At 41.5% G+C, this 16175-nt stretch overlaps 1 protein-coding gene and 1 long non-coding RNA gene across 8 annotated transcripts in view; one reads left to right on the forward strand and one right to left on the reverse strand.

Annotated features, from left to right (window-relative positions):
- Window positions 1-3587, forward strand: part of LOC133207420 (uncharacterized) — a 35211-nt gene extending 31624 nt beyond the window's left edge. The window contains exon 3 of the long non-coding RNA XR_009724040.1: window positions 3014-3587. This is a non-coding gene — a long non-coding RNA (uncharacterized LOC133207420). The remainder of the gene's footprint in view (window positions 1-3013) is intronic.
- Window positions 1-16175, reverse strand: part of EPB41L4B (erythrocyte membrane protein band 4.1 like 4B) — a 173114-nt gene that overhangs the window by 9566 nt on the left and 147373 nt on the right. For 5 of the 7 annotated variants that reach the window (XM_061344297.1, XM_061344293.1, XM_061344296.1 and 2 more), the window contains one exon: window positions 1185-1253. The exons of 1 other annotated variant lie outside the window; for it this stretch is intronic. In XM_061344297.1, coding sequence (XP_061200281.1) covers window positions 1185-1253 — 69 coding nt within the window. Of the gene's footprint in view, window positions 1-1184; window positions 1254-8236; window positions 8481-16175 lie in introns of those variants that run through there. One more of the 7 variants, XM_061344300.1, reaches the window with a different exon arrangement.

Below are 16175 nucleotides of genomic sequence, written 5' to 3' on the forward strand. Positions count from 1 at the left end.
GCAGTCTAAGTTAAGGTTAAAGCCTGAAATGCTTCATTTTTCCAATGTAATTTAAAAACTGTAAGTCAGCTACTGTGGTTTATAATTATAGAGTGTTTCTTACAGAGTAGGTAATTTTATCATACTTACTACATAACGGTTCTGACCTTAAAGTAGTACTTAGATTGGATTTATTTTTTAAATTGCCAAATAACTGTTTCCTTATATGTAAAGGTTTTATTTATACAAGTTAACTGCTTATATGTTCCTTATAATTGTTTTGTTAATAGTTTATTTTATCAAAATGCCTAAATCCCAACTTCATTGGAAGTTTAACAAGAATTATAGAATCATAGAAAGGTTTGGGTTAGAAGGGCCTTTAAGATATCTAGTTTCAACCCCTTTGCTATTGGCAGGGATGCCTTACACTAGGCTAGGTTGCTCAAAGTCCCATCCAACCTGGCCTTGACCACTGCCAGGGTGGGAGCATCCACAGCTTCTCTCGGCAACCTGTGCCAGTGTCTCACCATCCTTACAGTAAAGAATTTCTTCCTAATATATAACCTAAATCTCCTCTCTTTCAGTTTAAAGACATTCTCCCTTGTCGTAGCCCTTCCTGTCCTTTTAAAAGTCCCTCTCCAGCATTCTTGTAGCCCCCATTTAGGTACTGGAATTACTTTCAGTACTTGATTCAAGTTATTAAGCAAACATGGAAGTTTATATGAGGATACCGTTGTAATCACCAATACTAACTATAATTCTTCCTTAAAATTCAGATATTAATTCAATGAAAATCAGGCTCCTCTTTGTGATGGCACAGCAGGTGGTTTCAGGCAGGAGGCCATGCAATCACTAGACAGAGGACTAAGTCTTCCCATTCCCTTATTGCTCCTTGGAAAGATGCTGTGGAACTTCACAAGAGTCCCCTACAGTCCTAACTGAACAACATTTTGGGACCAACCACCTTACTGGTTTAGCCTTGTCCGTTAACTCTTAGTCCTCTGTCTAGTTAGCAGCAATGTCTGAATGCAGTCAAGTTATTTATATAATGGGAATATTTAACTGGTTCACACTCTAACTTCGACTTGGATTTTTTTATTTAATTTTTTTTTTTAGGATTGCTTAACATATAAGTTTCTGACACTTAAAAAAAATAATTGGAATTGTGTTAAATACACAGTTTTTTAGTTGCGCGTTCTACTTACAGAAAACTGTGGTACTGTTGGAAAAGGATCGAAAAAAGGATTAGATGTATCAGCAGGGAATGTCTTTATCTTTAAAAAAGATAAAGAAAAAGATGTTACTTTCAGAGCATAAAAAAGCAAAAGCAAAAGAAAAAAAAGGCAGCAAAGCATTGCAACTACAATGATATATCCAACAAATTAGAGTAGTTCAGCAGAAACTGGACCAGACCAAAAAAACCCTCCAAAAATGCATACAGAAACCTGATGATGGTCAAAGCATAAATATGAAAACTTGATAAATTAATTCTACCATGTAATTAAATCTGTTGTGTAAATACAGAGCTGATTGCAAATATAATGTATCTTCCAATTCTGTCAACAGCCATTGGATTATTACCTGCTTCCTTCAGCCAACCCTAAATTTTGCGCAGGACCAAATTCTGCAGTGTAGGATCTCTGGCTAAAGAACTTGTCCTTTACAGATTTTAGACTTCCAGATTTTCAGGTACACAGATGAAGGCAAACAATCATGTAAGGTGGGATTGAAATAACACCATACGTACAAAAAGCACTGGGGACAACTGCTTGTTTCAGGCAGGTATGAGGCCTTGTGTTAAGAGGAGGGCTGTGGATAAAGGGTTGACCTTAGGAAAAGTGCCTGGAGATGGAGAAGTGAGTGACCAACACACCCATATGCTGAGAAGCCTGAGAGCTCCCAGGGCTTGGTTCATGAGTGTACCCTCACTGGTGGGACCAGGCCCTGCTGGAAGTCACTTCTGCCCTTAAAATAATTTCAAACATTAGCTGAGATTAAAAACATATTTAAATCAACAATAATCTTTGTCCTACTTCATTGTGAATGCTTATTCGCATGATTTTCCTCTTTAGAATGCAGACATTTTTCATTCAGTAAAAGAAAGGACAAAATAAAAACCACAGATATCAGTTTTGAACTACACTTTATGCTTTCTATTTGGAAAAACACATATTATAAAGGCGTGTTTTCCACTTTATTATAGAAACTGCTGTGCATTTGTTTGTTAAGCATGTCTTCAAACATAATTCACTAACTACAACTATGTAACTGTTGCTTAATAACGAGAAAAGCTACCCTGAGAGCCCTGAGCCTCGCAGTCCAAAGCGAAACCTGAAATTATGATGTCAAATATAATAAAGTAAATGCATAGTGTTTATTTTGGAAATAAAATAACAGAAACATATTGGCTTATAAGGATGCCAAGGGAAATTAGCAGCCATCTGTGGGCCCACTTCTGCAAACATGTGGAATTAATCTTGGCATTGTCAGGCTTTTTACACACAAGGAGTACGGATAGCGAGCAAACAGTTAAGCATGTAAATACCTTTTTAACAAAATAAGGGTGTTTATAAGTCAATTACACAGGCATAAATGAACAGCTGTGCAAGGGAGAAATTCTTTGAAATTGCAACTTTCTATTCAAACATATCAATCTCACACTCCTTTTATAGTCTTACATTCATGCCTGTTAGCAAAGTATATGCATATTACGTTGCTTATTGAACCCGCTCATTTGGATTGAAGCAATAACTTCTAGTAAGTTTGTTACGTTTCTTTATACCTAGAGCCAAGTCTGTCAACATAAAACATGGACAGCTGCAGCATGTCTCACTCCTGAGAGACAGCAAATACCCACGAGCCCAGGTTGTCATTCTCAGGTTATAAAGGGTATACAATGTGTTACAGTACAAAATACAAGTGCACTCTGTTATGAACACAATGTTTGGGCCAAAGGCAAACAGGGACGGGAAGCTGGTTGTTCATATGAAGTATGAGTTTGATATTCTATAGCCAAAATATCTCTAATCTGCAGGTTGGTCTCATTAAAGAAATGAAGCTCAGTTACTGAATAGAGTAAAAAAGAACGCAGAACAATATTCAAGAGCCCTTGGGGGTTTGGAACAAGTGGCACATAAGAAGAGCCAGTCCTGATTACAGGCTGAGGCATACAGCCATGCAGAATACTCTCTTGCAGAATCAGTATTGCAATCTGTGGATGTTCCTGAGGCCAGCCTACACATCAGAACAGCAAAAATGGTCAGTCTGGCTTAGTTATCAGTGTGAGTTCCTCTCTCGGGGAGCTATGCTTAGTTAATCTTGGGAATAAGACAATCTTGACAAATGAAAGGCTCTCTAGGTTCTAAACCCACCAATTTCCATCATTTTAAAGAAACTGAAAACAGAAATTAAGGAACACAGGGGAAAGAAAAACATACTTGTGTTCAACTTAAGAGTGACAAACAGAAATTATCCTGCTTAGCCCCCAGGATTTGCTTTTTCTTCTTCTCATCTCTTTTTCCCTCTGAGAAGAGACCATTGTTACTCAAATGGCACAACAAAGTTTATTGGTTTGGCCAGCATCTTAATATGAGTGCTACTGCCGGCTCCCACAGGCAAAGCAGCGGAACAACACTGTTGTCTCCACAGCACTGGCAAGAAATTCTTACCTATTGACGGCTTGGCTCTTTTCAGTAGGAAGCAGGTACAAGATCCTCATCCATGCAACAGCAGAAAAAATATATATTTGAGAACACCTTCAGAAGAATTTGAGAACTGAGGATATGCAGGATGGGGAGACAGTCATGTGGAAAACACCAATTAAGCAACTGGGATTTGTGGCACTGCATTTGGAAATGTGAAGAGTCTTTTCACCCTGGAATACAATTTGTCCTGACTGTCCTACATGTCCACCATGGCCAGCAGTGTGCTGACAACAGCAGCAGTTGCCAACACCTGAGATGAGGAAGATAACCCTGTGATTTCCATTCCACAAGGAAAGCAGCATCATGTGTGAGTCTCTTCCTGACCCTTATCTTGGGGTTGAGTCTATTGCATGGACTCAAAACTCTCAGAGTAGCTGGTAAAGCAAAACAACACCCTGACCAGAACCAGAGACAAAGACCTAAATGTTATGTATTCCTCACACAGTATATAGCCACTCTCCCTGCCCTTAGGAGGAAGACAGACCAGACCTTCAAGCATCTCCTGACTCATGTGGCAGAAGCAGACCCTAAACTTCTCCTGGGTGCCTGTTTCTCCATGCTGCAGCAGCATCTGTTGAAAGATGCCACCTGGGGACAGAGAAGAGTAGAGCCATCACCACCACCTCCCACAAACCCTAAGTTCCTCCAGCATCTGGAGACCTTCAGCAGCTTCTGGGCTTTACCTGGGATTGCAAATACAAGGGGAAAAGGAAGAGGGAAGAAGAGGTGGGCATCTCTATGTGCGAGACAGTCTCGTGAAGCTGAATCGTAGCTGCTCAGACTAGCAACACACACTGGCTGCTAGTGCATGGATCGTTGCTGAGTTGTTCTGTCTACTTCAGTGTAAGACAAAATGAGAGAAATAACAGCTTTGAAATTTAAAGCTGAGCACAGAAATTACTGCAGTGGCAGGTGGGTGCAGCAATTGTGTCCATGTTGTAGAGCTGCTTAGATGAGCATATTCTGGCACAATCAGGCCACGGGAGCAAATGGTACTAACTGGTGTCACAGAGGCTACAGAAATATCATGAGCAACAAGAGGTCAGAGCTGTGATCTCAGTAACAGCATAAACAGACTTTTAACACTTGATTTCAAGCACGCCTACACTCTCTGCAGGGCTAAAACAGTCTTGCAGCCAAAGTCACAGCCATAAAACAATCGTTAAGGCAGGTCCCTTCTTAAGTAACTGCCATGTCAAAGGGGTATGGCACAAAGGGGGAGTGAATGCGTTCTATGATCCAGTGGCATCTCGCATACTGAGGGCTTGTTTCACAACCTCAAATGCCCTTTGCTTGAAAGGTCAGGGTGCATTGCCATAAAGAGCTACTTTGGACAAGTACCTCCTTGTCTGGAATATTTAGCTTGGCAAGTGGAGAATTTATTCAGCTTAAAAGAACAGTTGACCCTCAACAAAAAGAAAGAAAAAAAAAAAAAGAAAAAGAAAAAGAAAAGAATGATACAAAAAGAACCAGCACAATTTCAGCAAAAGTCCAGCACTTGAGTAATCTTTCAGGAGAAAAAGCCAAAAACCAGTCAATATTACAGTCACATTGATTTTGTGGGAAAATGAGCTGAATTTTATTCCTCTATGGATAATTTTCTGCTAGTACTGACGTATTCTTGTTGCATTATCACATGTCTGTGGAACTGACATATTCTGGAGGCATCATTGCCATAACCAGAAGAGTTAACAGCACTAATTTTCCATTAGATACTGCAAAGAAGAATGGAGGAGGCTAAAGGAAGAAAAGGGACAACAGGACAAGAACCTTCCTATTTTATTTGCATTTCTGCAAAGAATTCCTCTGGACAGAATTTAAAATCTCACAAAAAAAAAATTGTATTTTCCTGAAACACATTTTAGATGGGTTAGGAGAAAAATACCCTGTAACTTTCCCATAAATGCAAACACAAGTGGATGGAGACAAAGAAAGAGTACTTTTATCAAGTTAAATGACAGAAAATTAGCTATTTTTGGTATTTATATCAGAAGGGAATATTACACATGTCCTTCTGTGACCAAAAGAAAAAAACAACATCACTTTTGGGTATTTTGTTCTCTAACTTTTGAGGTAGTCAGTATATTCACTGCTCTGCAATAACTTTCCTTCTACAAATGTCCGGTAACTTTTTCAGCTGTCAACACCTCCTTCACTCCCATCCCCTGCACTGGAGGCCTTTACAACGTGATGCAGAAAAAGTGTAATCTCAGTAGGTTTGTATACCGGCCAGATGGAAGACAAAGCGTAGGCCAAACGCTTCACTATATTCCTGTGTATCACACCAGATGCTGACACCTGAAGTGGTGTCATAAACACAGCCCTCAGTATACACATATAGACAAAGGAATATTGTGTGGTGCTTTATTTCAAAATGCATACGTTGAATACCAGCACATCCATACAGCACAGAGATTTGTTTCTACTCATCAAGTTAGGAAAGATCAGCAGCCCAAACTTCTGGCGTACATTGTGTTAGCATTTCCCAGGCCTGACGTGATGTGACTAAAAACACCAGTTAACCATTAGACCTGGATTCCAAAGCCAGTGATACGATTCTGGACTCTGCAATTGTCCAGTGAAGCTCCTCATTTGCTGTCATACCATTTCAGTGGCTGAAGTCAGTAATGAGGTGGAAGATGTAAAACCAAATCATTTCTGGTGTTCTTCACCATGTAATACTCCCAAACAAGTTCTTTTGAGTGGGAGTAGTTCCCATCTTCAATGATTGATCACTCAGGTAATGTCAACCTCAGTTCACTCCATTTGCAAGTGGTAACAAAACCAGTGTGATAGGTAGGCAGGCATAGTCATTGCCTGGGTGAAGAGGGCAAAAAACAGACCAAACCACTGCAGCCCAATAAACCTGCAACAGGATAGAGACATAAATCAGCAGTACCATTGGCTAATCAGTCTTGGACAAGGCTGTGTGAACTAAATGCCTTGATGAACCCTGCTTGGTGTGAATCCCACACCTATTACAGGCCATCTTCCTCTCATCGGATGCAGGATTTTTTCCACTTGTTGAAATGACATCCAGGTGCCAGTGTCAGCAAACAGATTTCATTTACACACATTAAGGGGCAGTTTTGCAGAATGTACTAGTCAAAATACCCTAAGGCACCAAATGTGAAGTTTCTGAAGAGGATGGGTTTCCGTACAAGTCACTAAGCCAGGGAGATGTATATGTTCCCTGCTCTTGTCACTCCCTCTGGGGTGATAATACTGTGAAATCTCTCTTGTAGCTCCATCTGGCCTCTGGGTCTCCCTTGCTCATGCAAAAACCTGGCAGAGACTGGAGTTCAAGGACATTCTGTAAACAACATTCACTGACACATAAGAACCAGTGTAAGTGAATCCAGCTGTTTGACTCATTAGATTTATCTCCTTGGTTCAAGATTCCACAGACCTGCAGGACTGAGTCCACCTCCCCACAGGTACCACTCCATTCCTTTTGGAAAACTGAGAGAACTCCACCTTGAAAGTCATATAGTACCCTTGCTGAGCCAAGCTCTCTTGGGGTCCTCTCAAATGGTGAATTTGCCATTCCTCTACTCACTGACATACGGCAGCCCTTCTCTAGACCTTGCTGCAGGCTGAGTCCATTGTCCTAGAACATGCCCAGCAGCATGAACCACATTCTTGATGCCTTACTGAGTGCTTGCACAACAGGGCTAATAATTTCCATCAGATACTTTCCTCCCTCTTAAGAGTGACTTTGCTCAACCCTTCCTAACATAGAGGCATTGCCAGGAGGTGGCTGCCTGTCTCCTTGGCTGTGCTCCAGTGACTTCTGGCTCCTGAACAGATGCTCAAGGAAGTTCGTAGGAGTGATTTACAAGGTTCAGCTTCTGCTAAAGCTTGGTTTTGCTGCTGCTATAGTATTTCACATATACTTAATGCGTAGTAGTTTATTGCTCCCATATAAGCTATATGTTATTTACAAGCAGGTCTACCTAAAACACAATAGTTAAGGTGCCATGGATAAAATCCTGAATCTTCATGCCAACTTTTCTACTAACTTACGAAGGCAGCCCTGCAAATCATGTTTGTGCTAGTATCCCTCTTGTGCTGCCTTTAAAGACTAAGTATTCTGTTGGTCTTCATTCTAAGGATTGTAATTATGGGTTGCTAGCAAAGTGATTTCAGAGGTATTGGGAAGGGACAGATGATGACAGTAGTAATGGTATTAAGTCAGCCCAGCATCTCTGCAGCACATGGGAAGGGAATACATGTTCTGGGTCATTTTCACAATGCAGCTTTGCCTTGAACTGTTTTTGAGAAGACATTCTTCAAAATAATACAGGATAAGAACAATTCAGATGCGACAAAAGCAAGACAGTGTCCATGTTCTCACAGTCCTCAGGATACTCGGTACTCTTGCTGATGCTGTGAAGGTGAGCAAATGGGCTCACCACAATCTCTTCATGAGCTGTCAGTCCAGTCTCCATCCCCTGAGGAAAATGTGGCAAGGCAAAATGATGTCAGAGTCTTGATGTATTGGCTAAGGCGCAGACTGAAGGGTGTAGAATTTGCTTGTCTTTGCTTAAAACACCGAAATGCAGCAAATGAAAAGCAGTAGGCACGCTGGCTGGATATGGCAGCTCTCCGACACTGCTGCAGAGGAAGTTAGTTGCATTGCCGGGACAGCTAATACAAAGTTACCGGTTTTGCCCCTTGGTCTTTACCAATTGAATCCACGATGATCCAGCGCCAGGTGCCTAGATCACAGTGCACAGACAACAGAATCAAGTGGCATCTTCTGCAGATGGAGGCTGTTGTCATAGGAGAAAGTCACTAAAGATGGATAACATGAAGAGGAGGAAATGAATATTGTGATTTCTGCCAGTTGAGAGTGCCCCAGGTAAGCCATATATTTCCTGATTCCGCTGCCAGCAAGCATACTGTCCATGCATTCTTTACCAGATGGAAACTCACCACTAGCCACGCCTGACTATTTCTAAGCGTAGACACTGACAGCTCATCATCCATTACCTCCATGCCTTATTAACACAGAGAATTCAAACCCAGGGACATTTCATCGAAGGCTGACTGATAACCACAGGACATACCTGCACTTTCTCAAAAGTATCAGAATCACATTCCTCTGTTGAACAGTTATGACAGATTGACACCAACAGCACACTGCCTGACCCTTGTTCCACACAAATAATTTGGCCTTCAATCTTTACTTGTATAGGAGCAAAAGCTGGCTGAAAGTCCTTAAGTGTCCGGAAACTCAACCAATCACTGTCTCCTTGAATGTCAGGATAGTAAGGAATACTTTGCATTAATTTTTTGTCCTATTTTTCTGGTCTACTGAGCTCTGCTAAAATCCCCAGGAGTTTATACAGTTCATTATTCTAAAGGGAGAGAATAGCACAGTAGATTAGAGTCAGTGGAGCTACAGGAAAAGTGTTAAAATTACAGAATGGTGCTCTACTTTTGTATCTGTCCAGAAGGACACGAGCATATTTTCAACTTCAGCATGTGACTTGTCCTAGTGATTACTGCAGCCTTTAACGATGCATTTGCCTGCAAATTTTGGTGACCTCTCACGGTTTAGTATCTCCTCAAAAAGACATAGGAGTGCTGACTGCTGCACTGTGCTGCAGTTTGCCATGCTCACTATTCTTAAAGTCTGCTCTGACTTAAGCTTCTGTACAACAATAATCCTTTCCTAGCATAATATGTCACCCTTTCCAACATGGCTTGTGGAAATACAACACTGCTTCCTTAAATGCAGTGTATGCAAAACCACCTGATCCTGTAAATAAGACCACCTCGAATAGAAGCTGGAAGTCTATAAAGAGCAATGTTTTGCATGGTTTAAGATTCATGCATGAGGAAATCCAATTCCATATCTATAAATCTTTTGTGATTGTTACATATAAAATCCCATTTATTTATAACCTCACACCCTTGGCTATCTAATCACTCATATTACCAGCCACCAAACATTGGAAAAACACGAAGATTCTGTTTTCACTGTAATTTTATCTTGTTGTGTTCAAACACAAGAGCTCATTAGACATATGCATTTACAGATTACAGATACCTGCATTGTAATACTTTGCAAATTTGATGCCATGAAACACATCAAATGCCTCTGTGTCTGTTGAGTCCCCCTTTAAAGTAATCCACTATCAAAGTAAATGTATTGTTCCTTTGTTCCTTTTCTCATCTTGTTTCCACCTTTTCAAGAATAAATTGGGATGCTACCTTAAGAGCCAGTCTCCCAGTCAGAGACACTACACTCAGGCATGTTCCATAGCTAAAGAGATTAGTCCCAGCCAAAGGATAATCCCAATTGATTAGGGCTATTAGCACATAGCTCACTCTCGCCCATTCTTAATTACAGCAGAAATTTCTCATTTGGGCTGAGAAGAAAAGTACAGAACTCTTCTGCTTGGCTCAGAAATGACAGCAGTTTCAATGCCAGAAAGCTGCTCTATCATTTGAGCAGAACTCTGCTTCCCCATAATTTGTTTATTGGGCAGAGGATCCAGGGGATCCATTATTATAGACATCTCTGTGAAAGTGACTGAAGAAGATTATAATGCTGCATGAACAGGAAAAGAAAAGGAAAATGGGAGAAAGGCCAAACAGTGACAGTCCTCTCCCTGGAGGTCTGCTTGTGGCATTTCTTCAGGGTAAAAAATACCCTGTGAATAAAATGTCACAGGCTGGTCCCTGCTCAGTATTTTCCTGCCCATCCCAGCAGAGGCTCACAGGGAAGCCAAACTGGGAGCTGGGGATTTCCTGTAAGGCACGTTTCCAGCACTGCTGCCTCCAAGGCCCCTTCTCAGCACTGTGTTCTGATGGAGGAGGCTAAAACATGCTGTTGTTTGGCAACCTCTGTCAATGTTATGGTCTCTAGGAAGATTATGGTTAACTCAATCAATCCAGAAAAACCCTGAAGTGTTTCAAAAATGTAAGAGGAGCAGAAACTGTCAACTTCATTACTGGGGAGCAATGAGGGGGCTTACAGCAGTTATTTTTCACTTTCTCCCCAAGAGCCCTGGGATAGATGAAAGCTGAAACCTGGGATACTCTGTTTTGGGGGTGAGGGGAGCATCATTCTGATTTATTGTTGGGTTTTGGTTTGTTGGGGTTTTTTATTTGGTTGGTTATAATCCTGTGCCTGCTGCTTTTTGAGCATGCTCTGTATCAGCTTGGGAACTATCTGTTCTTAATGCAGGAATATGCCCACTTCAGACATGCTGTAGTTGTGAAGAAAGCCCTTTACCCACACTGCCTCAGTGCCCCTGCTGTTGGTGAGGAAGAAAGGAGAAAGCACAGTTTCTTCAACCTTTTTCCCAAACCACTAGCAGCAAGACAGGAGAGATCTGAAGGAGAAAATCACTTTAGAGGCACACACAAACGTGGGCTCTGCTGACCACAGACACTCTGAAGAGAGCAAGCTTTGTTTGAAGGCCGGGCAGTTCAGCCACTGATGCAAACACATGGACTTTATCTGGATACGCGCACTTGAGCTTCACGGTTATTGATCTTGACTAGCTTGCTCTAGTCAGTTCCAGCATGAGTGCCAAATTGTGCACAAATTCAGGTGGTAAGAGCCCACTGTGCTTGGCACACATTTCCCTTCTCCAGCACTGCCAACAGGGTTCTCAGCAGAGCATGTCCACATGGCTTCATGTGTGTGCCAGATGGCATGGGTAGCTCCTTCATCAAAATCCATTCTGGTAAAGCTCTCACTTTGCCAGAAGTGGCTAGGTGATGCTTCAGAGCACTTTCAAGACTCTACCCAACGTTTTGGCAGGGGATCAATAAATGACATTAACTTGCTGAAAGAGTTCTGTAAGGTTCACTTCATGACCTCAGTGGATGTTCCTCCTAGACAGTGGGGGGATTTGGTCTTGGGTTGCTGAGCATGAGATGGATGCCAAGCCATAAAACAAGCCATAAATCCACAGTTATTCCACAGTTCTGTGGACAAGTTCCAAGGAGTAACTCTAAGGAGTATGCAAGGACCGCTTTCTAGTAATCTGGTTTTAAACTGGATGTATAGGACATCTACCTATGTAGAAATTTTCTTCCTCAGCCCACTACAGTTTAGGATTTTGTTTCCAGAGGGTGATACAAGGGGTAATGAATAGAAGAAGACAGTTTCTACCAAGTTCAGTGGTTTTCAATCCAATTATCATGACAGTTTGTTATCTTGAACTAAAGAACTCCTATATTCTTCCTTCCACAGTTAAATTACAATTTTCCTCTATGATCTACAATATTTGGGATATGGCACAGAGACTATGGAATTACCATAGACATGCTGAGATTTATGTAAATTTATCAGTACAACTTACTGGTCATTTCTACTACTGCCATTCCTCTCAGTTACGAAACTTGTACTAGGCTCTGTGTAAAGTCAAAACAAAAGATCTGTCCTGATGTAAATCTCACAAGCTGATGATAGAGCAGTTGATGTCATCTACCTGGATTTGTGTAAAGCGTTTGACACTGTCCCACACGACATCCTTGTTTCTAAAATGGAGAGACATCAATTTGATGGATGGACCACTTGGTGGATAAAGAACTGGCTGGATGGCCGCACACAAAGAGTTGTGGTCAATGGCTCAATGTCCAGCTGGAGACCTGTAACGAGTGGTGTCCCTCAGGGATCGGTGTTGGGACTGGTCTTGTTCAACATCTTCGTCGCTGACATGGACAGTGGCATTGAGTGCGCCCTCAGCAAGTTTGCCAATGACACCAAACTGTGTGGTTCGGTTGATACACTGGAGGGAAGGAATGCCATCCAGAGGGACCTCAACACACTTGTGAGGTGGGCTGATGCCAGCCTAATGAGGTTTAACCATGCCAAGTGCAAGGTCCTACACCTGGGTCGGAGCAATCCCAGGCACAGCTACAGGTTGGGCAGAGAAGAGATTCAGAGCAGCCCTGTGGAGAAGGACTTGGGGGTGTTGGCTAATGAGAAAATGAACATGAGCCGGCTTCAGTGTGTGCTTGCAGCCCAGAAAGCCAACCATATCCTGGGCTGCATCAAAAGGAGTGTGACCAGCAGGTCGAAGGAGGTGATCCTGCCCCTCTGCTCTGCTCTCATGAGACCTCACCTGGAGTACTCTGTGCAGTTTTTGTGGCCTCAACATAAAAAGGACATGGACCTGTTGGAACAAGTCCAGAGGAGGGCCACAAGGATGATCAGGGGAATGGAGCACCTCCTGTATGAAGACAGGCTGAGAAAGTTTGGGCTGTTCAGCCTGAAGAAGAGAAGGCTGCATGGAGACCTCATAGCAGCTTTCCAGTATCCGAAGGGGGCCTATAGGGATGCTGGGGATGGACTCTTCATTAGGGACTGCAGTGATAGGACAAGGGGTAATGGGTTAAAACTTAAACAGGGGAAGTTTAGATTGGATATAAGGAGGAAATTCTCTCCTGTTAGGGTGGTGAGGCACTGGAATAGGTTGCCCAGGGAAGTTGTGAATGCTCCATCCCTGGCAGTGTTCAAGGCCAGGTTGGACGAGGCCTTGGGTGATATGGCTTAGAGCGAGGTGTCCCTGCCCATGGCAGGGGGCTTGGAACTTGATGATCTTAAGGTCCTTTCCAACCCTAACTATTCTATGTTTCTATGTTAGGGTCTCTGGTTTGGTTCTGCTTGCTAGGAGACAGACTACAACAAATGAATAGGTGTTATGCTTCATTAGGGGATTTTCACACTGTTGTGGATAACAGTAAAGAGAAAAGGACAAACCAGTAGATAGGCCACTGGAGAAAATCTCTGGTCACTTAGGTACCACTTGTGGTTCATCAGAAGGCACTGCTACTGGAGCTGCTTGGGAATTCTCATCAGAAAATGCCTATTTATTCAAACTGAAAGCATTGGAAAAGAATCTGTGCTGATTCAATTTTCTCTGTATTAAAAATATATATATTCTAAATGGTTTCACTCATCATTTTGTCAGAGGAGTTTTTAGTGCCTAATTTAGAAAAGAAGTTTTGGTTGGAAACATGAGTTCATTGAAATTAATTAACAAGCATTACTTGAAACTGAAACACTTCACAACTGCTGAAATGAAAACACTTCAAACTGCCTTGATCCCTCTCTCTACCCTTCTCAGTATTCCCTGACATTTGGTTCGGGATGTTTTCCAAAATACAGGCTTTTGAAAGAAAATGTAGACAAACAGCTTTTACTTTGATCAAAGAAGATGAAAAAAAAAGTATTTCCTATCAGTTCAATTTAATTGAGTGACAAATAAAAAGGAAATTTACTTGCTCTTTTTGCTGGTTTTACAAGTTGAGTCACCCAACCAGCCAAAAAAATCAGCTCAGAAAGCAGATGTTTTCATTTTCTGTTGAAGCTTGGAGGCATTCAATTGAAATTCCACAGAACAGCCCAACCAGTTAGCATCACTCTTGCTATCACACTGGAACAATGTGAATTAGAATTACACATATATCAATTCATTAGTGGGTAGGAATGAAAACAAACACACAATAGTTACTCACTAGAGTCTAAATGCAATTGTCACTAATCACACTGAGAAAGAGAGATTATGAACTTCACAGCTGCTGAGACAAAAGGAATTATATACTTCTCAGGCCAAAGGAAAAGTGATTAGTAGGTCTTCATCAGAACCATAATAGCTTCATCACTATACTTGTCTCATTAAGAGCAAACATAAAACAATATACCTAGTTTGAAGTAGCCTTTTGCACAGAAGTGGAACATTTTTTTCTGTTACTCGAATTACTGCAGAGTGGAAGAGTTAGCCAGTACATCCAAAAGTTGATGCACTGTCTGAAAAGCTCTGTTGTTCACTTTTATTCTTCCTCGGCAACGTTACGTCTGCTTACTACTGCTAAGGACAGGAAACACATTCACTTGAAAAAGAAAACAATAATCTGAAATAAAATAAAAAGATACTGAGCAAAAGTATGATTGAACATATCAGACCTGATTTATCACAATGAGCAGGTCCTAAATGATTTGCTAAAGATTTGCCTTCTCAGCTTGAAGCAGGAGATAGATGTCAGCCAGTTTAAAATCTTCCTGTTTGCACTTACTTGATCTCCTTCTTATACTTTGATGTTGATTTTAAGCAAAAGAGAAAGCCGCTACTGTCGTGGAATGAACGGGTTTTTGATGAAGAAGCAGGAGAAAGAGACTGAACATAGCATTTTCTTATTTTATATTTTTTAAGCTACAATAATGTTTATAATTCCCAAGTCTCTGATTTTCCCAACCACTGCTGAAGTAGTAGCAATCTATATCACTTCAGAGGCACTCAGAAAAGCTAAAAATGGTTATTGCACTAATTACACTAAAAGAGAAGCACACAGTCTTATGCTGCCCTGTCTATGGTATTTGTCAGTTTCAGATGCTCTGCATCATTAATAAGGGAGCAGCCTCCCTAAGATCTTGCCTGTCAGTTGGCCTCAAGTCACTGTTATTGCAGTCAAGCACACCCTAGACTCCCTCTCATAGTGATCAAACTTCATCTTAAAGTTACTTCAACAGCCATAGTAATCCTATTTGGAGTACTACTCCAGAAACTACACTGCTTGCAAATGTACTTTATCACTCCTACAGTCTTAAGGAGAACCTATAGCTAAATAATTTTGTTTGTGGGGTTAGTGTTCAGCTGAATCAGTGATCCAGCTCCTGTCACAGCCCCACTAGGGAAGCTGGGAAAAATGAAACCATCCAGCAACCCATCTACAGAAAGACCTATGTGTACAGCTGTGACACCACAACCTTAGTTGTCCAGCTTCACAGGCAAATCTGTAAATGGCCATCAAACAGCCCATTGTAGAGGAACAGCAAACATCCTGCTGCTATGCAATAATATCACAGACTTCAGATAAGGAGCACTAGTGGTTATCTAAGCTATTTTCCTGACTGTATCTCCCTGCAGGCACACAGGTGGTAAAAGACCCACCAGTTTTCTGGTGCAAACGCCTCCTCAAATTAGCTCCCACTATATGGTAGGCCTGCTACGGAGTCCAGCCAAAGTTTTAAGCTCCAGGACCAGTTCTGATTTCTTGATCTGGCAAAAAAAACCCAGATTTAAGCATAGCCATTTACTTATTTTATCATTTCTTCAGGCATGGAGCAGGCACATGGAATGCCGGAGAACAGTTCAGACATCATCTTACATCGTACAGAGGTGACAGATTAAAAATAATTGTGTGTGGCAGAATTTATCACCTCTCAGAGAAAAACTTACACCCTCTTGATCCAAACTACCTTGTGACATTCCACCCTTACCTGCATGCCAAGATTTATAAAAAGCCATCCAGTGGGCCATTCATTATTTAATATCAGTGAATTAGAACACACAAAGTAGGCACACTGCAGAATTTTCCATGCACTTTTTTTCCTTTTTAACACCTTCCCCTCTTTTTGGTACCTTTTCTTGTTCATGTACACATTGTATCCAGTTTATCATGGTGCCCGCTGGTATAAAGTCAGCAATGGATTTCACTTTGTAGATATTTTTCTTTCTTGCT

Source organism: Neopsephotus bourkii, unplaced genomic scaffold (genome assembly GCF_033783945.1).
Source record: "Neopsephotus bourkii isolate Nb327-2 ecotype Australia unplaced genomic scaffold, CSIRO-AGI_Nbou_v1 NB_207, whole genome shotgun sequence".
Lineage (NCBI taxonomy): Eukaryota > Metazoa > Chordata > Aves > Psittaciformes > Psittacidae > Neopsephotus > Neopsephotus bourkii.